At 41.5% G+C, this 27,500-nt stretch overlaps 2 protein-coding genes across 5 annotated transcripts in view; one reads left to right on the plus strand and one right to left on the minus strand.

The window, feature by feature from the left end:
• The window catches only part of pcxa (pyruvate carboxylase a), a 169,513-nt gene that overhangs the window by 99,038 nt on the left and 42,975 nt on the right, over window positions 1-27,500 (plus strand). For all 4 annotated transcript variants that reach the window (XR_014537208.1, XR_014537209.1, XM_083564517.1 and 1 more), the window contains exon 10: window positions 2,999-3,181. Coding sequence is in view for 2 of the 4 variants with exons in the window: in XM_083564517.1 (XP_083420643.1) it covers window positions 2,999-3,181 (183 nt within the window). In the remaining 2 variants the exon portion in view is untranslated. The remainder of the gene's footprint in view (window positions 1-2,998; window positions 3,182-27,500) is intronic.
• Window positions 14,376-24,455, minus strand: lrfn4a (leucine rich repeat and fibronectin type III domain containing 4a). Its single transcript, XM_083565559.1, has 4 exons — window positions 24,048-24,455; window positions 23,028-23,535; window positions 19,509-21,114; window positions 14,376-15,639 (listed from the first exon to the last, which is right to left on the minus strand). The coding sequence occupies exons 3-4, from the start codon at window positions 21,089-21,091 to the stop codon at window positions 14,571-14,573; spliced, it is 2,652 nt and encodes an 883-aa protein (XP_083421685.1). The 5' UTR covers window positions 21,092-21,114; window positions 23,028-23,535; window positions 24,048-24,455; the 3' UTR covers window positions 14,376-14,570.

Raw genomic sequence — 27,500 nt, forward strand, 5'->3', positions numbered from 1 at the left:
GTTTAAGATCGCTCCTGGAACATGGAGTCCTCCTGTGGTGCATTCTTGCCGGTTAAGAAGGAGTAGCCACACGCTACCTTAATCTCCTTCTTCGTCCAAACTGAACAGGGAGATCATACAGAGCGATTAATGGAGAGACGAACGTGTGATTCACATGGAACTTGGCATGCTTTCAGGGTTTTTCTCTGATCTTGCATAAAAAAAAAAAAACAAATCTCCTTGCAAGTTCTTGTGTGTGTGAAGCATTTATGAGACTATGACCATGGCAAAGTGCAGCCCTTTGCAAGCCTCTTTTTTTTTTTTTCCAGAAAGCAAGCATAATGTTTTTTTTGGGGGGGAGCAAACACAAAAGGGCCACAAAGCAAAAGTAAGAAAAGCTTATTTTGTTTGCCTCATCCTTCTACCCATCTTTTTTTTTTATTTTCCCTTAAGGATCAATCGCTCAGTTTGACCTTGATGTAAAAGTGTGGGTAGGGTTGCGTCTCCCTGATACTGTTCTCATCAGTGCCAAACAAGATCACAGTACATGTTCTTTAAAATGTAATAAACCCTACAACTGTTTCGAAATATCAATACGCAACAAATTTGACATGAGATCTAGAGAACCTGCGCTTTCTGTGATGCACTTCATCGCGTGATGCATCTTTATGAAATCCCGAGCCGGGAAAACTCAACGTCTATAGTGAACACGTCAAACTCGATTTTTTTTCCTGCTATTTTTGCGAGCCACTGAAGAGCTATAAACGTGTTTTGTTTTTTTGGAGTCGGTTGTCAGGATGTCGTCCTTGTGCTGTGTGAAGCTATAGAGCGTAGGCATAATAATAATACACTCGGAATAAATATATAATATATAGTTTTATCTATTTCACTGACTTTTATATCATGCTAACACTTTCAGAAATGGATCTAGCCCAGATTCAAATACTTCTGCCTCCTATGTTCCTCCAACTAGGCTGCGCTAACGGGTGGGCGATACGAGCTAAAATTCGTATCGTGATATTTTTCCACTCTCCAGACGATATTATTATAATGTGAAGAATTTTATCACATTTTAATAAACCTTTGTTAAATTACAGGCAAAATATGTATTTGAAACATATATATAACTAGAAAAATGCAGCGTTTCTGATGACCCTGTAAACTTTTCCCCGACACTCGGTGTGAAAAGCTGTGGCAGGCATGTTTGGCTAAAATATTTACGTCTGGGGATCTCATATCTTGGTTTAAATGGGTACCCTGTCCTTCGCTATGTGGTGTTATTGCAATGTCATTAAATGTTTTTGCTCGTCTTGTCAAAGGACCAGCAGCGATTGAAAGCTTTTATTGATTGCTGAGTGGAAGCTTTCAGGCATTCTCCGCCTCCTCTTTAGCATGTATTTGAGCGCATTCCTCATATTCAAGGACTTGCACAGTTTCGAAGTGGATAAAGAGATTTCTGGTGTTTTTACCTTCAACAACACGGCGACACAAATTGCATAGTGTGTGTTAGTCGACGTCAGAGATTTCGAACCCAAACCGCTTCCATACGTCAGAGCCGATAGTCACTTTCGATTTGATATAGTGCCAACCCCAAGCAGCACTATATGAATACGTTGGTGGACACCTGACCGTAAGATTCCCATCTAACCCATATCTTAATGCCGCAGACTGATGCAATGTCATGATGAAACAGGTTTGGGTTTCCAGGTTCAATAAATTCGCAATTGTATTTCCATCGTGTAGGACGTCCTATACGATTCTGCACCTCTAACTTTGTAAACGTTGTCTATATTAAAATATTCTATATTTAAATGTAAAAAACTTGTTTCTTATTCCAAACTAATTCCAAATTTTGCTAGATGATTTTAGTTGATTCGGTTTATTAAGCTAGGTTCATGTGATTACTATTTGTAATGAATAGATTTTAAAGACCATTTGATTTTTTTTATTTGATTTTTTTTTTTTATCGAGTCATGAAAATAGATAAGCAGTATTCAAGCTTAGGCTGAAGTCTTATCGGATTAACCGGGGTCAGTTTAAGTGGTTTGAAAGAGCTGGGCTGATTGCATGGTGGAGTAAGGGGTAATCTCTTTTTTTATTAACAGAAGCAAAAAAAAAACCTCTCCGAATGTAACCAGTGTAATGGACTAGTCTTTCAGAGTTAAATCCTTTCTTTGTTTTATTTTCCTTTTCTCTTCCTGTTTCTCTCCTTTCTGCTCCCCCCCCCCCCCTCACATTCCTTCTCACCCTCCAGCTCTCTCTTTTCTCTTACACATCACTATCAGCACTCTAATGGCTCGATTTTCTGGCAGGATTGAAAGAGCACAATAAATGATGGCCGCACTTGTGTGATGGTGCTGGTCCATCATGGGGTTGAGGGTTTTTTTTTTTCCCCCATCCCGTCTCTGGATTGTTTGGTTTTTGTAAAACCCTGATTAGAAACTAGCAAGTTCTTACCACAACCTCTTTCACTTCTAATAAGAAATGAATGTCATTAAGTTTGTGAAGTGCCTATTTGATGCCTATTAAATGCTTTGAAACAATTTCCTCATAAATAAGTACAACTCTTTCTATTATCATTATATGCTACAAAACATGCAGTATTGCAACAAACCAATGACCCAATTAATTTATTACGTTATTAAATTGTTTGCAATTCTTTGCTGTTATACCAAGAGTACAATTTTAATTCCGTTTTAGTTGTATAGCAATGTGTAACAATGGACATTATCCATGAGCTTATACATGAGCTAATATCAGTGACGATGCACATGAAATCTATTACGCTTGACATGAAGGTCATTGCATGTGTCTACAGTCTGGGCTAGAAAGAAATCAGAGCCAGCATTGCTTGTTCATATCATAAAATTTTTTGGTGGAGGGTTTGGTTCACAAAAAAATAATCAATAAAGTCAATTTTAATCAGTAGTCATTATTGTCCATAGCATTCTCCAAAGATGCTTAAGATATGATATTTATTCAGTAATCCCACTTTCTCTTTCTCTCCATATTTATGCAGGTTTTCCGCAGCGGTGAAGGCATGGGCATTCGTCTAGACAGCGCCTCTGCCTTCCAGGGTGCTGTGATCTCCCCACACTACGATTCTCTCCTAGTTAAAGTCATTGCCAGCGGTAAGGACCTTCCTGCCGCCTCTGCCAAAATGAGCCGGGCCCTGGCAGAGTTCCGCGTACGCGGGGTCAAGGTAAGAGCTTATCACTTGGTTTTAAGGGTCTATCAGGTCGCTGAAACTCCCCTCGTGGGTCTAAAGCAGTAATCACCAATGAGAATATTCAAGCTGAATCTCAGTCGAGGTTTTTTCTAAAGCAAAAAGCGCTGAAGCGGCAGCACGGAGGAAGCCGCACGTGTGTTGTGTAAAACACTGAAGAGTGCTAATTCCCCAAACTGCTGTATGTGGCAACCCGTCTCATGAGACTTGAGACACAGCAGGGACAGGATAGTGAGAGTAACGTATGGAAAGCGATTAATAATGACTGTTAGCAGCGAGCTCCGTTTGTGAGATGTCACGCTTATGTAGCAAGTTTTAAAAAAAAATAAATAAAAATGTCTTACATTCTGAAGCAGAGCTAAAATTTCTCTGCTTTGAAGATGTGGAAGTTCAGAACTTGAGTCTAATTATACGGAATGAGTCACACTAGCTTGTACACACACACACACACACACACACACACACACACACACGTGTTCTACATTTACCAGACAGCCTAGTGATGGCTATAAATTGAATGCAGTGATTGCAGGCCACTGTTATATCTGCAGAAGTGTTGAGGAGGGGTGAGGAGATCAGAGGGCTTTTTTTAGGTCATGTTTTCCCCCTCAATCAGCTGAAATTGTGTGTGTGTGTGTGTGTGTGTGTGTGTGTGTGTAATAAAATGGTTGTGTAAGAACAACTCGCACACTCAGAAGTAGGATGCGGCACGTCGTGCATCCTCTGTTTAGCAAATCTGTTTGTTTTTTGTTTATTTTTTTTTGCCAGCGCCAGCTTAAAAATTTACAATGCCGCCTTTGATAAAGATGTCTGTGTGTGTGTGTGCGCACTAGATGAGTAGTCGAGTGTGGGAGCAAGAGCAGCTGTGTTATGGTACAGCCGAGCGCTGGAGTGTAGATGATCGGGGAACCTTTTAACGTTTCACGTTATTATGGGCATTAGGTTTTGTCACCATATCATATTCTCTGTGTTTGGCTCTTTCTTACCTTTTTACTCTATTTTTGTGTACAATCACACACACACTTTCTTCTGTTACTTTGTTAAACATCAGGTGAAAATTCTAAGACTGTTTAAAAATTCTGAGCAGCGTTAGAAGTGTCTTTATTCAGAACCCCTGACACACACACTACTTCCCCCTCTGTTTTTTTCTTGCCTAGCTCTTGGTCTGCTTACATCCCCATGCATTGTTTCTTTCCCACCTTGCGCTCCAGAGCCCACTAAGCTGGCTTCTGTGTTGCAATAGGCAGTAAAGCAGTAGTGTATTGAATCCGCTTGCTAGTCCATACGCATCACAGCCTGACCATTTTACATAATGCCTCAGATCGGTCCCCGTAATGTACAGCCACCAGCACCAAACACAATTATATCTAAGTAGTGTAATAATTCATGTTATTGAATTATCAAACTTGGGAATGCTCCTGTACGTTTAATTGTTCTCACAGAAGAAGCGCAACAGCTTGACTTGTCTCGGTTCGTTTTCTACCTGACTGCTGCACAGTTATCTTCAGTAGCATGGTCTGATAACGTCCTCTGGCTGGTTTATGTCTCTTCCCATAACACCAGACGGAGTACAAAAAGCAAACCGGACCCTGAAACTCCCTCCGTTGTTGCTTCTGTCATCACTGGTTTGTGCCTGGTGTCTAATCAACTGTGGCAGCTGTGAGAGAAATGTAGCTTTGATCTCACATCTTGAACTTTCACAGCCTTTTATGCAAATTATTCAAGAATCACTTGGGATTTCATGTTGCTTGGAAATGGCTGAGAAAATGGTGATGTGATAAAGTAATAAAGCAGATATGTATGTTATTCTCTGGTGTCCACAACCTATTGCTCATATAATGTATATTAAATTTTTACAGCTGTAAAAATGTAAATGCATCCAAAGCTAACTAGTCAAACAGAAATTAAGAAATGCATGAATTTGTGTGAAAAATCTACTTTTTGCCGGGTTTTTTGTTTTTTCTTTTCTTGTTCATAAAATTAGCAAAGAAAGCAGTACCATCTACATACACACACGAGATGCTAATATTCTCTGGTGCCTTCTTTTATTGTTGTTTGAGGCTGTAATGACTGGATAAGCTAAAACCTTTCTCATAAGCTCTTTGTCAGGCCACTTATTCTTATAGAATTGGGAATTGAGAATTACTTGTAGAATCCCAAGCCAATCAATTGGATTTTTTGCTTTATTGTGTCATACTCAATTCATGGTATTGAGAATTCCTCCATTATGGTCGATATCCTTTTTTTCTCCTATCCTTTCTCTGTGTAAACCGAGGTCCTTCTTTTCTTGTTTTGCTCATCCTTTTCTTTCCGTCTCCCTCTCTTTCCCTCGTGTGTTCTAACTCTCAAAAAGGTGAGGCATCTACCATTGCTCCAGGGTCCTCGATTAGCTCCGGTGTGTGGCTTTTATTATTTATTAATTTTTTTTTATTTTTTTATTAGGCATCTTTTTTAGGCCAATTTATTTAATACCTAAGCGTTTAAGCGTCGCAAGAGATTCAATTAACCCTCTTCAAATACCAGTTTAGTCCTGCGCAGTCCTCTGAGGTATATTGAGAGAAATGTAGAGGGTTTGCGCCACCAGCGAGGTTCTGCTGTTCAGGGAAAAGGCAGGATGCTACACAGGTAGCGCTGAAGGAAAGGATTTAAACAAATGAGACAGATAGAGAAGGGAGACGGAAACTAGGGCAGTTTTTAATCAGCAGATGATCGATTCAGTAGCCACAGTTTTTTTTTCATCAGCCTTTTTTTGAGCTGCATAATGGCACTTTTGTGCTTTTTGTACAAAGTTAAGTCACACAGTTTTCCTGTGCACAGAGCAGTTTTTTTTTCCTTTTCTTTTTTTTACAGCACATCATTAGCTGAGGGGAAAATAGAGTATTCATGGCATCATTGTTTAAATGAGTATTAAAAGTATTAATAAGCTTGAAAGGAAATGAAATTGAGATTAGCCAGTAGTAAAGGCAGACTTTTAGTTTGCCTTCATTGGGGTGGCATATTGGGGCCGGACAAAATATTAATCTGTGTTAAAAACCAGGAGGTGGAGCTGGAGGTAGCAGAGCTGAAGATGTTGTTGAGATTTTCATTAATGAGGATGAACAGGATTAGAAACTAGTTTATTAAAGGGACGGCGCATGTAGGATCTTTTGGGGACAAGATGAGAGTGCTGAGATTGAGATGGTTTGGACATGTGCAGAGGAGGGACATGGGGTACATCGGTAGGAGAATGCAGAGGATGGAGCCGCCAGAAAGGAGGAAAAGAGGAAGACCAAGGAGGAGGTTTATAGATGTGGTGAAGGAAGACATGCAGGTAGTTGGTTTGAAAGAGGCAGATGTACAGGACAGGGGGGTATGGAGATGGATCATCTGCAGTGTCGACCCCTAATGGGAGAAGCCGAAAGAAGTTGTAGAAGTTCAATGACTTGGTGTGTCTGCTTTTAAGTGTGTAAGGTTTGAGAAGAATATCCATCAGACAGAAGGTCTAATGATGGCCCACATTTGTTTGTCATGTAGCAAAACAAATTAGAATGTTAGGCTTCCTAAAAGGTAAGTTTGGATTATGAATTCCATATTAATATGAACTAAAAACCAAAGTATTCTGGTGTTATTATTCTGACATATATATAATATTGACATATTGTTTGCATTTTAAAAAAAAAAGGATAGAAAAAAATTTGACTCTTGCTTGCTCATTTATTAGCTTTTTGTCTTCAGCGGGGTCAGGGAGTTGTTTGCTTCTGTGTTGGCTAGCTAAATTTGCTGATTTATTTTTAAGATATGTTTTCTTAAGATCATAAGATATTGTATCTGCCCAGATGATTACAATGATTAGATTGGATTAGATTGGATTTGATTATCAAGTACAAAGCCAATAACATGCATTAGCATTTACCCATATGTCATTTAGACTTTCCCTGCAGCAACTTACATTTATCTCATTAATACAACTAAGCAGTTGAACATTAAGGGCCTTGCTCAAGGGCCCAGCAGTGGCAACTTGGTTGCACTGCCTAGAGACCTTTCTTTGCTCACTTCTTTTTCTGCCTGTCTGTCTATTTTTTTTTTTAGTTTTTATCTCTCTCGCTCGCTCTCTCGCTCTCCCCTTTAGTGTCTCCAGTATAATCAGTGTTATTTTTCATTATTATTCTCCTATCCAACAGCAGATTCCCTCAGTCACCAAAGGATTTTACATACAAAACATACAAAGACTTTCACACATCTGACAATATTGAACCAAAAGTGTCCTGCTCATCATGAGGTTCATCTGCACTTGCTCTTATTACATACTGTAGCACAGCAATGCTCCTGTAAATCTCTTCATATCCCATGACGGATGTAGCAGGTACACTTTGAGGAATGTGCAGTGCAGTTTGAGATGCTTTGAGAGAACAACATGCGTGAACACACCTAGCTCTGTCCTACCCGAGGGATTTTGGGACTTTGAAGCCAAGACCCACGACTAAACGATTCCAGAACGTATGACTGACTTTCACAAGTCGACCAGAAAAGATGTGGCTTGGTTTTAAGGCCTGGATTTTTCACCTGCCGATTTTTTTGAAATCCCGAAAGCAGCCCATCCTAAAAAAAACAGAAAGATACTGAAAGCTTTGAGTCCTTACAGCTCCCGGAATGAAAAGCGATAAACAGTTTAAAAAAAAGTGTGAAAATTTCCTCTCATGTTCTTATCTTTGGTGCAGTTTTGCCTGCTTCAAAGGCTCAGGCGATGTTGGCTGCACATTGCATGGATCTGAGGGATTCCACACCTGAGCCGCTTATTGCTGCAATATTCATCTCGCGTTCCTTCCTCCTTGCTCTCTTGCTCTCTCTGATATTCACTTGTTCTTTTTTTCCACTTGTACCTCTTTTCCAGACTTTCCTTTTGTCCAAGAGGGAAACTGCTATTGCATTATACCAAGGTGTTGCACATCACGGTCAGGAAAGTGTGCCAGGCTGTGTGCCCAGAGGTCATATTAAATTTAAATGGAAACTGTGGGAATGGAAAGAAAGACTGACTGAGATGCGAATCTTTGCAGTAGCAGAGTTATCAGGCGATGATGTAGAAGCTGCTGAGACAGATCAGGAAAAAAAAAAAAAAAAAAGGTGGCGAAAGAGAGGGAGCGAAGAAAAGGGAAAAGTAACCCAATCATCCTCTGAATTGAGGATGTGGAATTGGATAAAGAAGCAGACTTAAATATGCCCTCTTATTGCTCTAGGGAGGTTAGGAACTTTTCTTCTAAGAGGAATTGGTCCCTTAGCAGTCGTATCGTTGCCTTCTCCTCGGTCTTTGCTCCCTTTGTAGCCGTTGAGTGTCAAATACTCTCTCTTAAGATAATAAATGTTACGAGGTTGGGCTCGTCTGCATTGCCACTGTACTCCGCCTGTTAGGAGCTTCCTGCTGAGGACGGGCGAGTGTTGCCGAGTCTCTCTCTACAGTCAGGATGACCTCATTAAACAAGAATGCGCTACGCGATCAATATTTCTCTTTCCCGGAAAACAGTTGGACGAAGATTTGGGCTCGGTTCAGGGTTTTATTGCTGCCATCGCGCGCACACGCACAAATATGGCCGAGCGCTTTGACTTTTTATGGCATCGATTTAGCATCGGTTCTGGGGCGGTATTGTTCCCCCAGCACTCGACCCTGTGGTCTGTGCGGTCAATAGTATCTTCTGTCAGCTGGAAGCTTTTATCAGTATTGTGATACGAGCTTTTGCAATGACTTCTGCATCTCTCCGACCAAGAGATCTTAACTGTTGTGTTTCTATTTCCTGCTTGAAAGGGAAAAAAGGCAGCAGTGGGAAACAATTACGTTGTTTTGCAAACACATGTCCTGGTTGGAGGGTGCTGACCCAAGTAACCTCATAGATAACAGAAGAGAAAAGACCAAAAGAAAAAGGAAAGGTTATTGGGTAATTCTTATCTGGCTTGAGACGGATTACAATAAGAACGTGATATGTGACTCTCTCTTGTAGTTGCCTCTTGTACTTATGGCTTCTCTTTTCTCACTCAACTTAAATTGGAGGCAGAATGGGTACATCATGACCCTTCTGTCTGAGAGAAGTCTAAACACATCTGCTCAGCCAGCCTTCTTTCTTCAGTACAAGGAAGGTGAAAGTAAATAAGGATGTGACTAGGACAAGTGCTCTTTCTACTTTATCAGAATCAGAAATAGCTTTATTACCAAGTATGCTTACATGCACAAGGAATTTGACTTGGCGTCAAGAGCTTCCAGTGCAGGAGATGTACAGACATAGTGTAACAGAATAGTAAACCAGACGGTTAAATAATGCAATATATAGAGTAAAAAAGTTGTTAAATAAATGTACAGATGTTATTTACAAGGGCACAGTTCACAAATGAACCATTTGGATTCTATGTACAAATGTGACAGTTGTGATGGACTATGTGTAGTTATAAATATTTAAATTGTACTGCTGAATATAACCTGCGGGGGGAAAAAAATATATTATGGTGGACGGAGCTCCAAAGTGATTTTCTTAGCCCTTTTCTCCACTCTGGATGAGGGAAGATCTTAGAAATTGTGCAGTGGGGCACCAATAATCCTCTCAGCAGTCCTGACCGTCCACTGTAGCCTCCAGATATCTGATTTGGTAGCTGAAACAAACCAGACAGTTATAGATCTACACAGGACCGACTCAATGATGGCCAAGTAGAATTGTTTCCGCAGCTCCTGTGGCAGGTTAAATTTTCACAGATGGCGAAGGAAATACAACCTCTGCTGGGGGCTTTTTAGCAATGGAGTCAATGTCAGGTCCTGAGAGATGGTGGTACCCAGAAACTTGAATGACTCCACTGTCGTTACAGTGCTGTTCATGATTGTGCGTGGGGGGAGTGCTGGGGAATTTCTCCTGAAGTCCACGGTCATCTCCACTGCTTTGAGCATGTTGAGCTCCAGGTTGTGGTGGTTGCACCAGATGGACAGCTCTTTAACCTCTTGTCTGTAAGCAGACTCCTCTCCATCCTGGATGAGGCCGATGACTGTAGTGTCATCCGCACACTTCAGGAGCTTGACAGAGGGGTTTTTAGAGGTGTAGTCATTTATGTACAGTGAGAAGAGCAGTGGGGGGGGCACAACCCTGGGGAGCACCACCCTGGGGAGCACCAGTGCTGATGGTGAGAGACCTGGATGTGAGTTTGCCCAACCTCACTGTCTGCTGCCTGTCTGATCCACAGACAGATAGGGGTGGGCTTGGAAATCTGGGTCAGTTTGGCTGAGAGAAGGTCAGGCATGATGATATTAAAGGCCGAACTGAAGTCTACAAACAAGATCCTTGCGTAGGTCCCAGGTCTGTTAAGATGTTGCAGTATATAATGCAGTCCAATGTTGACCGCATCATCCACAGACCCGTTTGCTCTGTAGGCAAACTGAAGGGGATCCAGCAGATGTCCAGTGATGTCCTTCAGGTAGGCCAGGACCTGTCTTTCAAATGTCTTCATGATCACAGACGTGAAAGCAACAGGTCTGTAATCATTGGAACCAGCGATTCTGCGTATTTTGCGGACCGGAATGATCGTGGACCGTTTGAAGCAGCAGGGAGTCTGAACAGCTGGAAGCCCGTAAGATGTAGCGTGTTGTCTGGAATTGCTTCACTCAGCCAGGTTTCAGTGAAGCACAATGCAGCAGAGTTTGAAAAGTCCTTGTTAATGCGGGTGAGAAGTTATTCCGTTTTGTTAGGAAGTGAACAAACATTTGCGAGATGAATGCTTGGGATCGCAGTTCGAAAGTCGCGCTCGCGGAGTTTACGTGTCTGTAAACGTGTTTGAACAGCAGCGCTGTACCACCGACTAAAATGTCTAACAAAACTTCTGAATAGTCAAAATCGGAAAAAAAATGTTGTCCGGGATGTGTTGCTTAATGTTCAGGAGTTCGTTTCTGGTAAAACTTATTGAAGAAAAATGACTGAACAAACAAAAACAGTAGAAGAATTGCGGAGCTCAGCGTCATGGCTGCCATTCATGACGCCATCCTGCATGGTATTTTTTTTTTTTTGCATGGTTTCCATTTTTTTCTTTTTATTTATTTATTTTTATACTGGACCCTACATTAATCTTCGCTGAACAATATGCTCCAGGTGTCCCAATTAGCTCGGCATGCTGTGCATTAGAGTCTACCGAATGCCAAAGAGCTGCATGCAAGATCTTTCTTTTCTCTGAGGTGTGTCGGACGTGTTGCTGCTCTATAGAGCTTGAAGGATGACGCCCAACGAAATGGGTCGGGCCTTTCGTGCTTGGTGTTGCTGCATGAACTTTGTGAGTCTTTAAAACGAGGCTTTGCTCTGGCTTTGTGCTGCATATGGGAGCTGCACTGTATGTGGAGCAGATCTGCTAGAGTTTGAGCCCGAAAGTCTCACAGTTAGAAATATTGAAGCCAGGATCGGTTTGCCGAGGGTGTGTTTGAGAAGCTAGCAAGATCCGTGTCAATAGCCAGGGAAAGAGAGGGAGCTACAGTGGGTGCAGCTGCAGCAGATATCTCACAGCCAGAGAGAACAAGCTGTCTCTGTGTGCATAGCTGGTGCCTGTCGTCCTGCATCCGTGATCCACTCCCTGTAGGTCTGTCAGGGGAGGCTTAAAGGTATAGTCAGTGATTTTGCCATTCCAGTGGTTTGTTCCAGTGGTTGAACGTGATCGGCAAGGGATTGCCGTGATTTACACTGCATTTTTGCGGTCACGATTTCTTCTTCTCGTCACCTTGACTGAGTGATACAAGGGTTTAAACATTCTTGCATCATTTTGCAATGCCAGGATGTCCAGTAACATTTGTTATAACTATTCATGTGTACACTTTAAACTTTGATTTCACCAGTGCACCAGTAGCAAACTACATCAAATCAACCCATCTATAAACCAAAGACAAAACTTCCGTTTCTAATCCAGCCCTGACCAGATCGGATTTTCAAAGTGCCATATGGGACACAAGCTTTCCGGTTAAACGGAAAGGAAACCCCAACATGTCATCACTAAACACCATCATAAAACATGTATTAATGAGCTTCATGTATTACATGTATTAATCAACTGTCATCTTTCCCTCCCTTGTTCATGCCATCCATCTCTAAGCTCTAAGTCCTTTTCTTCTTCCTATTTCACAAACTGTCCCACTATGGGTTGGTCTTTTTCTGTCAGAAACCATATTCTTTATCTGCCCAACAGGGGGAGGGAAGAAATATGGCTGGAAATAACAAAGACCTGGCAATAAAGCCATGAGTGATGACTGGGGCAGCTTTATGTGGACTTTTAACGAGGCATTTGTTCTTTCACTCTGACATTTGCGCTTCCCTGCCCGGTCAGTTTTAGCACCAATAAAGAATTTGCAGCAACACTTTGGAAGGTGACACAATCATTTTGTAACGGTCTACACAAAGCCGACTGTTAAAACAGTTGTAATTCTAGCCCAAATTGATGTAAAGGAAAATATTTATACTAAAAAGGCAAAACTGGGATATAAAAACGCACAACTGACCACACTCATTATCAGTGATGGATCTTTTTTTGCATTTATACATTTGTTTGCTTTATCTTTATTCTTCTTCGTGATGGGACTGCGGGAGGAAAGGCACCAGGCAAAAAACATCACATGCACACACATTCACAGCTAGGGGTCCTCGTAGCTGTTTTACATCCCATGACGTTTCTGAAAGTTGAGACACGTCGACTGGACTTTTGGTTAGATCGAAACGTTCAGACTGTATAAGCTGTTCAGATGAGTTGGGAAACGTTTCAATTAAAGGGTGCAAAGGTCAAAAAGTCACGGATTTTACCATTAGTGGGAGGAAATGCAAAATAATTTTAAATAAAATACCTGCTAGGTTTAAGTAAAATAAATAAAAATCTACCGTAATTTCCGGACTATAAAGCGCACCCATATATAAGCCGCTGAATTTGACAAAGAGTTTTATTTTGAACATAAATAAGCCGCACCTGTGTATAAGCTATGTGTCTACACTGATACTAATGAACTTTACACAGGCTTTAATGAAAGACAGTGTCTGTTACACTGTGTAACGGGTGACATATGTTGTGGCGCCTTTAAGAGCAGAGCGGCATTTTGGGAATAGCCTGCCGCCGCATTTTTTCCGGTATTACTGCAGTGTGCAAGACCGAGGATTATGTCCTTATTATTTTCTGATGCTCATTTCTAAGTTTCTTTGACCAACCCGTAACGCTGTTGCCAAGAGAAAAAAAAAAGCACGAGTTTTGGAAACCTGTCTGTTGCAACTGGAGTTAGCGAGCTCTCCCGTCACCCAAACTCAATGCGTTACAACGGCTTGTATCTAAACAATAGCCTACCAAGGAAGTCATTGTTCGCTGTTTTCCTCCTTCCTTTTACAACTATTTCTCTCGGGAGTTTATCTTTTGGCATCGTCGTGCTTTTAAAATAAACTTTTTTTTCTCCCGAAGCCGTGCAGCTCAGAACAGAGCTTTTTTTCCTCGAAATGATCTACACAAACTTTCAGATAACTGAGAATCTTCACAGATAGCAATCCGCTGATTTGGGAAATGAAAAGAAAACCGGAAAACTTGGAGAAAAATAGACATTAGACAATGCTGCGTTGATTTGTTGATTTTGCTTGTTGAAAATAGCAGCATTCCATAATTATGAATGTCAATTTGTCTTTTTTTTTTATTTATAAAAAACTACTGCTGTATGACAAGTGATTGATGAACAAATACACCCTCTTTAGGTGTTCGTAATTATGTAAAAAAAAAAAAAAAAAAACTCATCAGGATTAAAATGATCCTCTCGTTCTGCAGAAGATTTGTGTATTACGTGCTTTCTTCTAACAATGATTTGTCTTCCTGATCGTGTTTTTTGCAGTTGAGCTCCTCATTTGTGTTCAAACGCTGTTGCACTTGTATATATTTAGTGGCTAAATTATTGAATAATGCATTAATTGGATAATTAACTTTGTCGAAACAGAAACTCCAGGTTGTAATCCCGCACGCTTGCAGCCTGTCAGCCAAACAAACGTTTTCTTGAATTACTCAATTTGGTCACTTTTTTTTTTTTTTTTTTTTGTTTATCTCTGAGGGGCCAAATCATATTAAAACAAATCCAAACAAAAAAAGCCAACACCTGAAAAATAGGCAAAATAAAATGGAAAAAACGCATAAGTAAAAAAATGTGTAGTGTACAGAACTTATCACACCATTCTTTCCTGATAACACTTTATTTTATTTTATTATTATTTTTTTTTTTTACTTTAGTTTTCCTTGCTTCAATTGTATAAAAACATTAAATCTTTTGAGTGGCACATTTTTTTTTTCCATTTGTTTTTTAGCTTGGCACATGCTGAACATGGTTTTCCACCAGCATAGATTTTCAGTCATATTTTTCTTGAACCAGTCACTACACCACGCTTTCCTCCAGGTCTCCAGGATTGGCGTCCATGCTACAGTTTGAATTAGAGTTGGAGTTTGAGTTGTTGGAGGCATAGGCATGCAGATACCCATGTACAAGTACGTGGCTATACTGCTCGCTCGCTGTGCTGGACGTGCTGGTGGTAGATGCACAGTGGACCAGCATGCTGTGCAGCGACTGACTGCGTCGGGTCCAGATGACACTCAGGCGCTTGGCGTAGCTGTAGCATGTGGCGGTGGTGATGTCACCTGCGTCAAAAGAGCAGCTACGCTTGGCCCCCAAAACGCACCGCTCCCCTGGCCAGTTCGAACTTCTTTCCCCTCCGACTTGCCCTGTTTGACTGAGGGCCAGTGAGGCAATAGAATGCTTTACACCTTGCACCATGTCAGTGTCTTTTTCTCCGACAGACCTCCGCATGGTCAGCTTGCACTCGTGCGTCATCGCTTTGTGTCCCGGGTGGGACAAAGTGTGCGCACTTTTGGCTGGGGAGTAGAAGAATGTCACTTTATCACTCCCCGGGGTAAAAGAGGCATTGGGTTTCTGCCTCACCAGGTCCATGTCGGAGCTTTGACTGCAATGGGAGTCGCTGCTCAGATTGACCAGCATGTGCTCCGTATGCTTGGTTTTGGCCTGCTCCGGCCTTGTTTGCTGGGCCAGCAACCTGTTTGGCAAAGCCACCATCATCATGCTGTTATTTCCGTTCGTCTGGGCATAAACATCCACTCCTTTGGCTGGCAGGAACTTGCCCGACTGGCCGACATGGTCTTGACAACCTCCACACACTCTGTGTCGCATCATCATCGCCACGGTGAAGACCAGCAGCGTCACCACCACCACCCCACCTACCATCACTGTCAGCGTGCCGCCGAGGAAGTGCGCCTGCAGAGAGCGGCATTCGGGATAATCCTCTTTAGTGCTGAACTGAGTGCAACCTAACACTTTGGTGGTGGCCAGGGTGGAGATGCCGTCGTCAAAGATGGCCAAAACACACAGGCTGAAGTCGGCACCCGAGACGAGATTTTTCAGCATGAAACTATTACTGGTAGGGGGAAGAATTCTGCAAAGAAAGAACAAGATAGAATTCAGGTGTGTGTGTGTGTGTGTGTGTGTGCTTAAACCGAAGATGAAATAAATAGGATACAATAAGGAGCAACAAAATTGTGCTGACAATAAGTGGAGCTCGTCTGAAAAAGACAGTAATTCCTGCTCTTTTTTTTATAGAAATCACCTAAATCGATATACTGCTATGTGAAAATAGAAAATCCAAAGTTAACTCAAGGCAGCATAAGAAGCCGTGATGCATCATTGCAAAGAAGCTGAACCCATGAACCTTTTGCCTTCTGTTTCTCGTGCATTAGAAACCATTTTGAAATGATCACTTTCTCTGGATTCTACTAAAACCTTGATGCAAAGCTCTTTAATGCATTAGTCCATCAGTGGCGGTACAATGGCATTAAGAATATGCTTTGCATGGCTAAACAAGAATCAGGCACTTGCCATTGGGAGGTAATTTTCATCTATTGCATACAGGCCTTGAGCCACTTTTAATCTCCTCTATACTAGCTTCAGTCCCTGCTCGCTCGCTCGCTCTCTCTCTCTCTCTCTCTCTCTCTCTCCCTCCCCCCTTTTTTGTCTGTTCTTTCCTAGCTATGCCAAGCTGCTTTTGTCCGATTAATTGCATTTGCTGCTCTTTCTGATTCTCACTGAAAAGGATTGTACGATCATTGAATGTAATTCAGCGTTTATGTACGTAGTCGTGCTTTGTTGCATTCATTGTGCGTCCTATCTTTCTATTCTTATGGCGACACATAGGGCAATGGGGGGAACGAACGCCATTCTTCCGGAAGAGATTTCCTAGATCGGCCCTTTTCACGTCGGAAGAGTCATGCCAAGCATCCGTGTCAAGACCTCGTTCAATTCTATTCAAAAATTTTCAATCTACAGTGGTGGCGTCAGAGGCACTTCAGACCCAAACTTGCCTTTTTACCCGTTTGCATGTGAAGGAAGTTTATACTTTCTCTACACTGTGCGGGATCTGTGATGATCACAAATGCTGAGCTTATAAAACTAGGAGCTACTGACCATATAGACTGTATAAGACTGCAGAAAGAACATCACTTATAATCTTATACTCCAGTAATCATGTTAGTTCTCACTCTTCAGTGTTCTGTATTGTTGAAAGATTTATGATCAAACTCTTGATGTCACCCAAATGAGGATGGGTTTCCCTTTTGAGTCTGGTTCCTCTCAAGGTTTCTTTCTCATAACATCTAAGGGAGTTTTTCCTTGCCACAGTCGCCACGGCTGCTCATCAGGGACAAATTCACACCATTCACCTTAACTGTTGATTTGTGTAAAGCTGCTTTGAGACAATGTCTGTTGTGAAAAGCGCTATACAAATAAACTTGACTTGACTGTGTGCCGCCTGTGCTGGATTTCCTCTTCTTCGTTAATTGCATCATATAATCCAGGTTTAACAATTCCAGTTACAAACTGTGGGGCAGTTATTCCATAAAGCGATTTTATTAATTATTTAAACATCTTTCTCGAAACAAAACAAAAAAAAGCAGCCAAAAGTGTATTTACTTCCTTATAACTGAAATCCCAAATGCTGGAGATTAAAATAGATTAACATCGACCATGCAATGCTGCTTGTTCTTTTGCCAGTGGTGGGAAAGTAAATGGATCTGAGAGCTGTCTGAATTGAATGACCAGAGGTCTTTATGCAATGCTTAAGCAACTATTCTGCTATGAATTTCGACATTCTGGGAAGAAAAAAAAGAAAAAAAATTCTCAAAAGTTTTCAATTGCTTTGAGCTCCGGTGACTGCGAAGGCCATTGCAAATGATTACATCATTCATACTCCACAAATCTTTGCTTTACTTTTACTTGGTGCTGTGTTGGATGGGGAAATTGTCATCCGGGAGGAGGCCACACCTATAAGCATAGAAAAATTTCATCCTAGGATGAAAGTGATGAGCCAGAAGGAGGTTTGTATTCTTTTTGCAGTAACAAATCCTCCTAAGGATTTTCCACTATACCATACTTGGGAAATCTTATTGTACATAGTCTTTATATCAATTCCAGACTTTCTTGCACTGCTGATTTTTTACATGCATTTCGTTATATATAATGTCCATCAGTCATATGCCCTGATAACACCACATAGGTTTGGACCAATCGTAGACAAAGTACACACACCTTGTACTTGGGTTAAAGTAGAGATACACTGAGTAACATTTTCAAAACTTTCACTTGAGGAAAAGTACAAAAGTATTTGCCATCAAATGTACTTAAGCATCCAAAGTACTGCGATTTATTATGGCTATAATGTTCTGATTATAATTTTTGTCACAAGACTCTTACTTAATCAAATTAGTTTGTTACTTTTAACACACCGATCTATTAATTTTAAATTATTAATAAAAATGTAAAATATTAATAAAAAAAAATTATTCAAATAAGGCCACGGTTGCTGTTTCGAGTTCGAGTCAGGAGTTTGTGCGAAGTTGATACGACCAAGCGCCAATCAACACAAGTTTAAAACAAAGCACTTGCATTAACTTGATTGGTGTATTGCTGCGTGTTTGACCAGTTAAGTTTTTATCCGCTCATAAATAAAAAGGAACGACAGATTTTGCAATATGCGGTTGAGTAAAATGTCAGAGATTAGCTTTAAAAAAGTCTCCCCAAATGATAGACACTTACTTTATTACTGCCCACCATAGTTTGTTTATATCTCAGCATTTATAACTGCATATTTAAATTAAACGTTATCCTCTCCCGGACACATTTTGTTTGTCTTAATTGCACGTAGTGATCTTATATATACTTTTTATATTTGTTTTGACGGGCACTGAGTGTTATGGCTGAAAACATTTGCATCCTGATAAGTATTAGTAACTTATTATATGAGCACTCTTGTCCTGCTCTCCTACTCATCCTTTCATCTCTCTGCCTTTTATCACCAAGCAACTGATGGTAAAAGAGTAACCTCTGAGATACCTCACCTCACGTCTACGCCTTTTCTTTTTCTTTTATTTATTATTATTATTTTGCATTCGATTTCCCACACCATATTTATTTCTGTGTCACACAGACTTGGCTCCCCATTGCGCTCTCTGTGCGTTATTGATTCCCATTATAGAACACCAGCTGCATATTGCTCTGTAGCAGTTTCATTTACAGCTATTATGTCATAGGGCCTTCTAATGGCAAATCTATTTAAATGTGGGGGTAACATGCATGCTGGTGCAGAAACCCTGTGCATATGTATTCAAATGCAGATTGGGTTATTTTTAAACCCCCAGACAGTGTTTTTCACATATAAAGAGCAGGAAATGGAGAGAACCTGGAAGGAGGTAGAGTTGACCGAGAGAGGGATTGAATGAAGAAAATTGAGGCAGGGGCCAAACTTATTTCCTGCCCCCAGTGGGGATGCAGAAAGTGGTCTGTCAGCGATGGTTTCTGACCTTGGAAGTAACTTGTTGGGCAGAATTACAGACAATCTCTCTCTACCTTTGTGAACAACTGAAACATAAAAGGGTACCAAAACCCAGTTTCCTCGTCGTGTCCTGCCTCGTCTCACTGCCCCTTCTTTCCTTTCTCCCTCTATTTAGATCCATTTCAGTCACCCTGATCGGTTGTGACACAATTCTAAACTCTGTAATTTGTGCTCTTGTAAAGAGTTCATCCTTTCTTCCATGTAGTCAGCAGGGCTTCGTTCACTCCATTTACCCACCTCTAGACTATAAATATTCTCTAGTGTCTATGAAACCAGATGGCACAATTATCGCGTCTGATTTTGTTCCTTCTTCCATCATTATTTGTGACTTTAGACGAGCTCTGATCAATCTTTTTCTCATTTTTTTTTTTTCTTTAAAAATGTGATTTCACCTCTGAGTTTAGCTAAGAATCTGTGCTTACCTGTAAACAAGAGCATCATCAGCTGTGCTGTTGTACTGAATCTGGTACATCCAAACCAAGTAAGGCGTCGTTCTGCCCATAAACCAATTGACCTGAGCAGAGTTGGATGTCACTTCCCGAACACCCACTAATCGCTCCATTCCTGTGCTACTACCGCTCGTTGCATCCTCGCCATCACCTCCAGTCACGTTCTTTACTGTTACCATCCCTCCCACAGCCCCACCCTTATTATGACTCATGTCAGAGGCACCAGGGTCTCGTGGGTTAATAAGTGTAACCGTTCCATTTCCTCTGTGAGGCAATGGGATGATTTTTAATTCCACCTGAGCAGTGGACTCCCCGGCTGCATTGATAGCGATGCACGTATAAGCTCCGTCATCTCTGGCACGGGTGACCAGAAAATCCAGGGTTCCGTTGTAATATGAGTGTATGCGACTTGAGTTCGCCACAATACGGTCATCTGGAGATACCCAGTGGATGACCGGTTCGGGGTCACCTATAGCACGGCATTTCAGCGTGGCTCTCTGCCCCTCTAGGACCCAGAGCCTGTTGCTGTTGCGGGTGATTAGCGGAGGCTCACATATGAACTCTTCTTCAGGAATGGACCAAAAGTAACGTCCAGCAAGATGCACAGGTGTGGCACAGGTTTCCATATCATCCTCGCGGATCAGCCTTCGCAGCCACAATAGCTCGCAGTTACAATGCAGAGGGTTTCCACCAAAGTTTAGACTGATAATGGTGTTGTAGGGTGTTGGGCTAACTACCCCGATCTGTGAGCGAGAAAACAACGGATCAGGGGGAAGTGTCTGGAGCCTGTTTGAGGTCATGTCCAGACGCGACAGCTTGTAAAGCTCGCTGAAAGAACCCTCTGCAATCTGGTCTATGAGGTTGTGGTCCAAGTTGAGGATGCTTAGGCTGGCCATGCTCTGAATGGCTTCCCAGGGAACCCTGCGAAGGTTGTTGTAGGACAGGTCGAGGTCTTCCAGGGTTAGCAGGAAGTCATCAAAGGCATCCGCTGAGACATCGGTGAGCTGGTTGTTGTTTATGAAGAGATGCTGAAGATTAAGAAGGCCTGTTAAATCCTGAGGTCCAACCACAGTCAAGCGGTTAGTGTCCAGATGAAGCGACCGCAGGCTTTCCAAATCTCCGAAAGCCAGTGGGCGCAGAGCATGGATGGTGTTACGAGACAAGGTCAGATCTACTAATCCAGTCATGTTGGCAAAGTCGGGCCCACCGACCTCCAGGATGTAGTTGTCTGCAAGACGGAGCTCCACAGTGCGGCGGTCAATGTTGGGTGGGACAAAGAGCAGTCCTTTATTAACACACAGGGTGCTTAGAGACTCCGATAGGTTCCGACACACACAGTGAAAAGGACAGATGGAAACCATGCCCCATGTTTCTCCAGCAAACACGCCTGGACAGCAGCCCAACACGATATAATTCACTAGGCCTAACCAGACGAAAGACCAAGAGCTTATAAGACAGAAATCTGCTCTTTTGGGGCCAGTGCATTTTTTCTCATGCAGCTGTTCCAGTGGTAGTTCCTGTATTCTGGATATGCAGAGCAGTCCTGGACTTGGCATGATAGATTTATTTATCCACAGACCTGTGCGAGGAAGATAAGCCACAATGTTAGCCGTTTCATCTCGACAAATTACCTGCATCACTGGAATTAGTTCACTTGAATTGATGCTAAATCAATAAAAAATATCAACAGTTTAAAAGATCACTCTAGCTGGGGACTTTCAGCTTTTTATTTGCGTATCTCAATTATTTCTACTGATATTCTATAGGCCTGGTTTTCCATCAAGGTGTCCTTATTACAAATGTAGTGCTCCTTTAATTACAAATGTGTTTTAGTGTTTATTAATTTGCCTAGTGGATTACTTTAACTATGTTTGACAATGGATCAGTCTATTCCACCACATAATGAAATTAATAATTATATCAAATTTTTATACATTTCCAAATCTTTGTTTTGCTAAAAGTGTAATACCCAGTACAAAAGCTTTTAAATGTTTCTATCTGAGGAAATTGTAATATCGTACTGCGTGTATTTTCATGTGAAAACAAACGTTTTTTTTATAAACCTTTTAAAAGCATCTGCGCCCTTTTTTTTTTTTTTTTGCTTGAAAAATATCAATCTCTTTATATGCACCGCTTCATATGGCTAATGAAATAATCACAAGTAGAATATAGAACTTAACTTACTGAATTGCCTGAAACTAGCCTTACCTGCCCTTATCAACGAGAACCAGTTCATGTTTATAGCCAGTTAACGTAATTAATAGCTAAATATATTTTAGCCAAACGTGCGTCTTTGTATAATGTAGCAAATGAAACCATTTTACTGAGGAAGGCTCAGAGGTGCTAATTATAGTTATGCTACACATAAAATAACTGGTTGATGACCTTTTTTAGGGTGGTTAAGAACTAAAGAGGCCTTTGGGATTTGTAACGGGTCATTGAAAGGTTTAAAATTGAAATGTAAGGATGTAAGGAGTGGGAAAAATACCCCTGATTTTATGGCACTTGGCAGATGCCCTTATCCAAAGCGACTTACATTTGTCATTTATACAAACTGAGCAGCTATGGGGTTAAGGGCCTTGCACAGTAGCCCAGATGTGACATCTTGGTGTGACTGGGATTTGAACTCCCGACCTCCGGATCAAAAGTCCAATGGCGCCACTAGGCTACCAGCTATGTAACGAATATAATTACATTGTGCGTTTTACACAATTGCAGGTATAATTTACTGTAACGAATAATACATTTAGGTGTCTCATGAATGCTACGTGGGATGGCCCCGTGACTAGCACGGTCTGATCTCCTACAAATTATCCAGATCACGGCTGTGAGATCGGATGATTATTGACGTTTCTGTGTACACAGGCAAAGTCGGTGTACTTTGGCTCTGTATCCTTTTGTTTGTTTTCGACTCCATTGCCTGCTGCTTTTCCTCCAGCGCTCTGTTTGCTCCATTGCTCTGATCTACGACTGCCCGCATGTGCACATGCAGGGTTTTGTGTGCTGTGTCACGGCATGCGTTATAAACCCTGTTGGTGTGTAATGAACCCAGATTGCATTTTATGAGCGTGATCAAAGCTCCACGGTTTTCTAATACACAATCTCTTCGGCCGCTCGAGTGGATTTATGCGCTGCAGCTGATGGGATTCTTAATCGGGGGTTGTTGTGCGATCCTCGCTTTGCTTTGACTATTTGATTTCTAAATATTTGAAATTATGGCAGGCTTACATAATGGCTGCACTGTCATGCACAATGACTCCGAGAGTGGTTTTGCTGGGGAGGGGATGGAGAGAAATGGGATTGTGAGGGGTGGCTTGTTTCCTTTAACCAGACTGGACTCAAAGGAAAAGAGACGTAGAGTGATTCATTACTATAGACAGCATAATCTAATGCAGCATTTTTTTTTTCTAACTAAGTGTCCTGCAAGCATCTGAATAGTGTCATAGAATTTCACCTGCTGTTTGTGATAAGACAGAAAAAGAGTGTTCATACCTGAAAAGTCTGCTGTATCAAGATTGAAAACGATCCCTTATCCTGGCCATTCTTTTCCACATGGTGCCTTGCGAATATCAAAGAAAATCCACGTGACAGAATGCTGTAGATCATCGATGTATTTATTTATTTTTGTACTTCTTGAATGGATGTCATCACATCCATGCTTCTTCATTCCACGAGATGCGAGATGACCTAACCAATTAACTGGTGACAGTCACATTTTTTTTTTCCCCCATGATGTCCTCTTCCTTATGGAGTCTTTAGCTTATACCCATGACGTTCACATACAGGTTGTGTGTACAGTATAGGCACGGCTCATTATTGGCATTTATCGTTCCTTTTTCTTTTTTTATATTCATAGATTCAAGGTATAGTTTTCTCCATCTGTGTCAGAAATCCCAAATCACTGCACAGGAGGCTGCACAATGTTTTTTGTAGCACTATTAAACCTCTCCCCAGCTACAGAAGGGCAGTTTGTCTGATCGGGTTGGTTGCTGGATGAGCGCTGGCGAAGAAGGAAAAAAAACAAAATAAATACCATTAGACATGCGATATGAGAGCTGTGAAAAGAGCTATTGCTTTTTCTCTTTGCTTTGATGACGCTTGAATACGTGAGCCTTTTGGCATGTGTTTAAGGACTTCATTAATTATTCATATTAACCAGGAATTTAAACCATTCTGAGGCGGACTTCCTCTTTTCATTCGGCGTGATTAGCGTTAAAGGTTGAATAATTAATTAATGAATATTCGATGCGTTAAAGCAAGTAACCAAACAAGGAAAGCTTTAACATTGTCCCTTTGGGCTGTGATACAACTATGCATGCTTGTGCGTGTGTGTGTGTGACATGCATTTCAGCTCGACTTGAATAACGTGAGTTTATGAAACTCGGGTTTTCTCTGCACGATTCCTCCGTCTTCCGATTCTATAATGTCTACTTTAAACCTCCCCCTCTGTCTTATCTCACCTCTCAACCATTCCAGAACACACATGCATTTTGCGAAAAAAAGAAAACTCACCTTTTCATTGCTCTTTATCCTCTCCCCAGGGAGGCCCAGTCCTCTACAGATAACTAGAACATTACCCTCCTCCTATCTGCTCTCCATCTTATACTTTCCTTTATAGAAATGACTGATGGAGCTTCCTGGTATCCGTGTTCCTGTTCCTGCCTTCTGTCTCAGTCCTGCTTTGCACCTCTTGATCACTAGGTGATGTTTTTAAAAAGGTTGTGCAAGGTGCGAGTTGCTGTCGCTTGTATTAGTCATCGCTTGATGGTATATTTTTCCATTGCCATCCCGTCTCCGGTTCCCGAGCCGCCCCGGGTTTGTGGCGTTTGGTGCAGGCGAGGAGCGTGTTGGTGTCGGCGTGTGTGTGTGTGCAGAAGTGAGACTGCAACGTGCCTGCTACAGCGAGAGCAGAGCATGAGGGAGGAGAGAGAGAGAGAGAGGGAGGGAGGGAGGGAGCAATGAAGGAAAAGCGAGAAAGTGGAGGGGGGTTTGGAGGAGTCTGGAGCATCCTTTTGCTTGTGATGCGAGGAAAGAATTTAGAGGGGAGAATGTAAGCAAAAGTTAAAAGAAGGTAATTCGAGGCAGGGGTTGAATTAAACTGTGGAAGAACTGGAGAAGGAATTGGACGAGGAACATAGAAGGAACTGTTGTTGCAGATTGAAGGACATGAAATGGATTTGGTGGAGGACTCTCCCAATAGTTTTTCTTCTGCCTCAGCGACAACAACCGTGGCTTTTCCGGAGCCGAGTTCACTGACAAATCATCAGGAACCTGCAGATCTTGAATGCTGGATTGTTCTTTCTACCAAACAGGATTGCATCTATTAGGTCAGAGGAACCTTTGAGTAGTGAGGGACCGAGGAGCTTCAATGGTGGAAATGTTTTACACAACAACTCGCTATTTAATGCTCTTTTTAGTGACCTATTTTAAAATTAATACAAATTTTGTACAATAGTGTAGGCTTAAAAAAAAAAGAAACTCGTTCCTGCTCTTTCCCCATATCTCCTGGGCAGCCTGGAAATATATCCAACTTGACGTTCACACTAGCAAACGCTGCGTACAAGGCGCGACACGGAGCTGTGATTTCCGAGACAAGTGATAAAACAGCTCAAGAAGCAGCAATTTCTCAGTCTAATGCCAATTACGCAAAGATTTGCTCAAAAGTGGTTCGACTTTGTTTCAGTTTCTCTGACACTACTATAAACTTTGTGGGGTTTAGTTCCTATTTATTGTTTGAGGCACAAAAATAACGTGAACCTTAACATCGTCGAATATACAAACTTAAGTGTATATAAAGGCATTATTATAAAATAAAACGTGATTTGCCTCAGTACAGTTTGCTTGTTTATTTGCCGTCTTGAAATCAAGCTTAAACAATTTTAATGGACAGTCGTGCGTATAAATTGTATTGAAAGCAGAATATTTTGTCTGTTTCCGTTTCTCACTGGGGAAACAATCTCTATTGGGGGATAGTGCTTAATCAGGCACAAGTGCAGCAGTAGCAGTTGCAATAAACCCCAGAGACAACACAAGAGAATACAAGCAACATTAGTGACACGTCTCTTGCTAGTGTGAATATATAAAAAAAATTCTTACTCTACTGTAAAATTCTATTAATTATTTTCTAAAAGCACATTTTACACAGGCTTTACACAGTTAATGCGGTAATAAGAGTGCATACGTTTGTTCCTTATAGTTGAACACTAACATTAACTCGACACCGAGCTAAACTAAACTCACACACACTCATTACTCACCATTTATTATATATATTTTACCATATTATACCGTTTACATGCTGTTTTTTTTTTTACACCTCTAGACTGCTGCTACTGCTGTTTTTGCACTGCGCATTGTGTTTTACATATACTCTTGTTCTTAGTCTTTATAGTCCTCTTTGCACAGTACTGTATAATCAGAGTGTATACAGTAGGCTTGCTGGTCGGCGCTATTTTGTGTTGTGTATTTGTCCCACACTGTCTTGTGTTGTCTGTCTGCACTGTTTTTTGTCTGCACCGTTTGCGTGCTGTTGCACTCAATGCAAAGTGCGTATGTAGCATAATGCTGTGTGTTGTAGCTCCATGTTGTTTAGTGTAGCACCAGGGTTCAGGAGGAACGTTGTCTCATTTTTGCTCTGTGCCACTGTGTATGGTAGAAATTACAATAAAAGCCTCTTGACTTGTGAGTTTGTCCCTAATGAGCGAGCCTGTGGCGAGGAAAAACTCCCTAAGAGACCTTGAGAGGAACCAGACTCAAAAGGGAACCTCATTCTCGTCTGGGTGGCGCTGAATGTCTGTTCATTAGAGTTTAATCATGGATAAGGTGTGTAGTGATGGGTGATTAAATGCATCCTGAGCCATTGTAGTAGACTGTTGACATGAAATACAGTCCAGATCCATCCTCAAAGCTCCCATGTCGCCCCGTAATTTCATGCATAAGCCAGGCCATTGATGCGAAACCATACCCAGCTGCAATGATTGGCCTCCAATCGAAGAAAACACCATTCAGAGGCAGCACGCCCATACGAACCATGAGAGCAAAGGGATCGGAACACTGGTCGCTAGTACCTAAGGAACATGTTTAACTCGAGACATGAATTTTTCTTGGCTTTTCATTTCTTCTGGTGTCAGAAGATCCCAAACTTGTGGTGCTTTCCAATTTCCAAGGAATTTTGTCAGAATTTTCACACCCTCACTAAAAGAACTGACACAATTGGAGAGCAGCTGCCAAATAATGTGCCAGGTTTTAAGACAGCATTACATGCATCATTCTCTGACAAGTTTTTACGCACTTCATCTTCACCAAGCGACCAATCCACATTAAAGTGAACAGGCCTGCATAGCAGCCTCGGAGAAGATAAGTGTACGAGCTACTGAGTGATCATCGTACTGTCTCTCTCTTTAAAATGGGTTGTTTTTCTTGGCCTGGTGTGTTTTTGGGGACTGGAGTGCGTCAGTCTGGAAGCACAGTTATATATAGATTACTGACTGTAGGCAGCAGACCGATGAGTAGCTCACACCAGACGGAAATCATACCGGCCTTGTGTTTCAGTCTTATCCTGTGTCGGAACAATTTAGCAGACTTGGTGTCCTTTTATTTTTATAGCGTTCACAATATATCTTCTGGTTAAGAAAGCAAATCCATACTAGATTAACTGGTGGTGGGCAAGTCTCACTGCCCCAGCATAATTTCCCTTTAATATGCATCAGCAAATTAATTCCTTGTTAAAAAACTTGTAGTTCATAAATCCAGCTTACACAGAATCGTGCGTACAGTGCAGTCTTGCAGGATATGTCATCGTGTGGGTGTGCTGAGCAAAAAAATTGAAGTGTATGTATGTGTATATAGATAGATAGATAGTCAGAAGAGCAGGGAACACTGTGCACTGCTAGATTATTCTGTCAGAGAGCATGGGATGCAGGGCCAGATTATTCTGTGAGTGCAGACCGAAATGCAGGATGCACA

Source organism: Silurus aristotelis (assembly GCF_946808225.1).
Source record: "Silurus aristotelis genome assembly, chromosome: 16".
In the NCBI taxonomy this organism is placed as follows: domain Eukaryota; kingdom Metazoa; phylum Chordata; class Actinopteri; order Siluriformes; family Siluridae; genus Silurus; species Silurus aristotelis.

Coding starts and splice junctions, on each gene's coding strand:
- lrfn4a (XM_083565559.1), bottom strand. CDS start 21,091: ATGCCAAGTCCAGGACTGCTCTGCATATCCAGAATACAGGAACTACCA. Junction 15,640..19,508: donor GATGATGCTCTTGTTTACAG/GTAAGCACAGAT, acceptor CTTTCTTTGCAG/AATTCTTCCCCCTACCAGTA.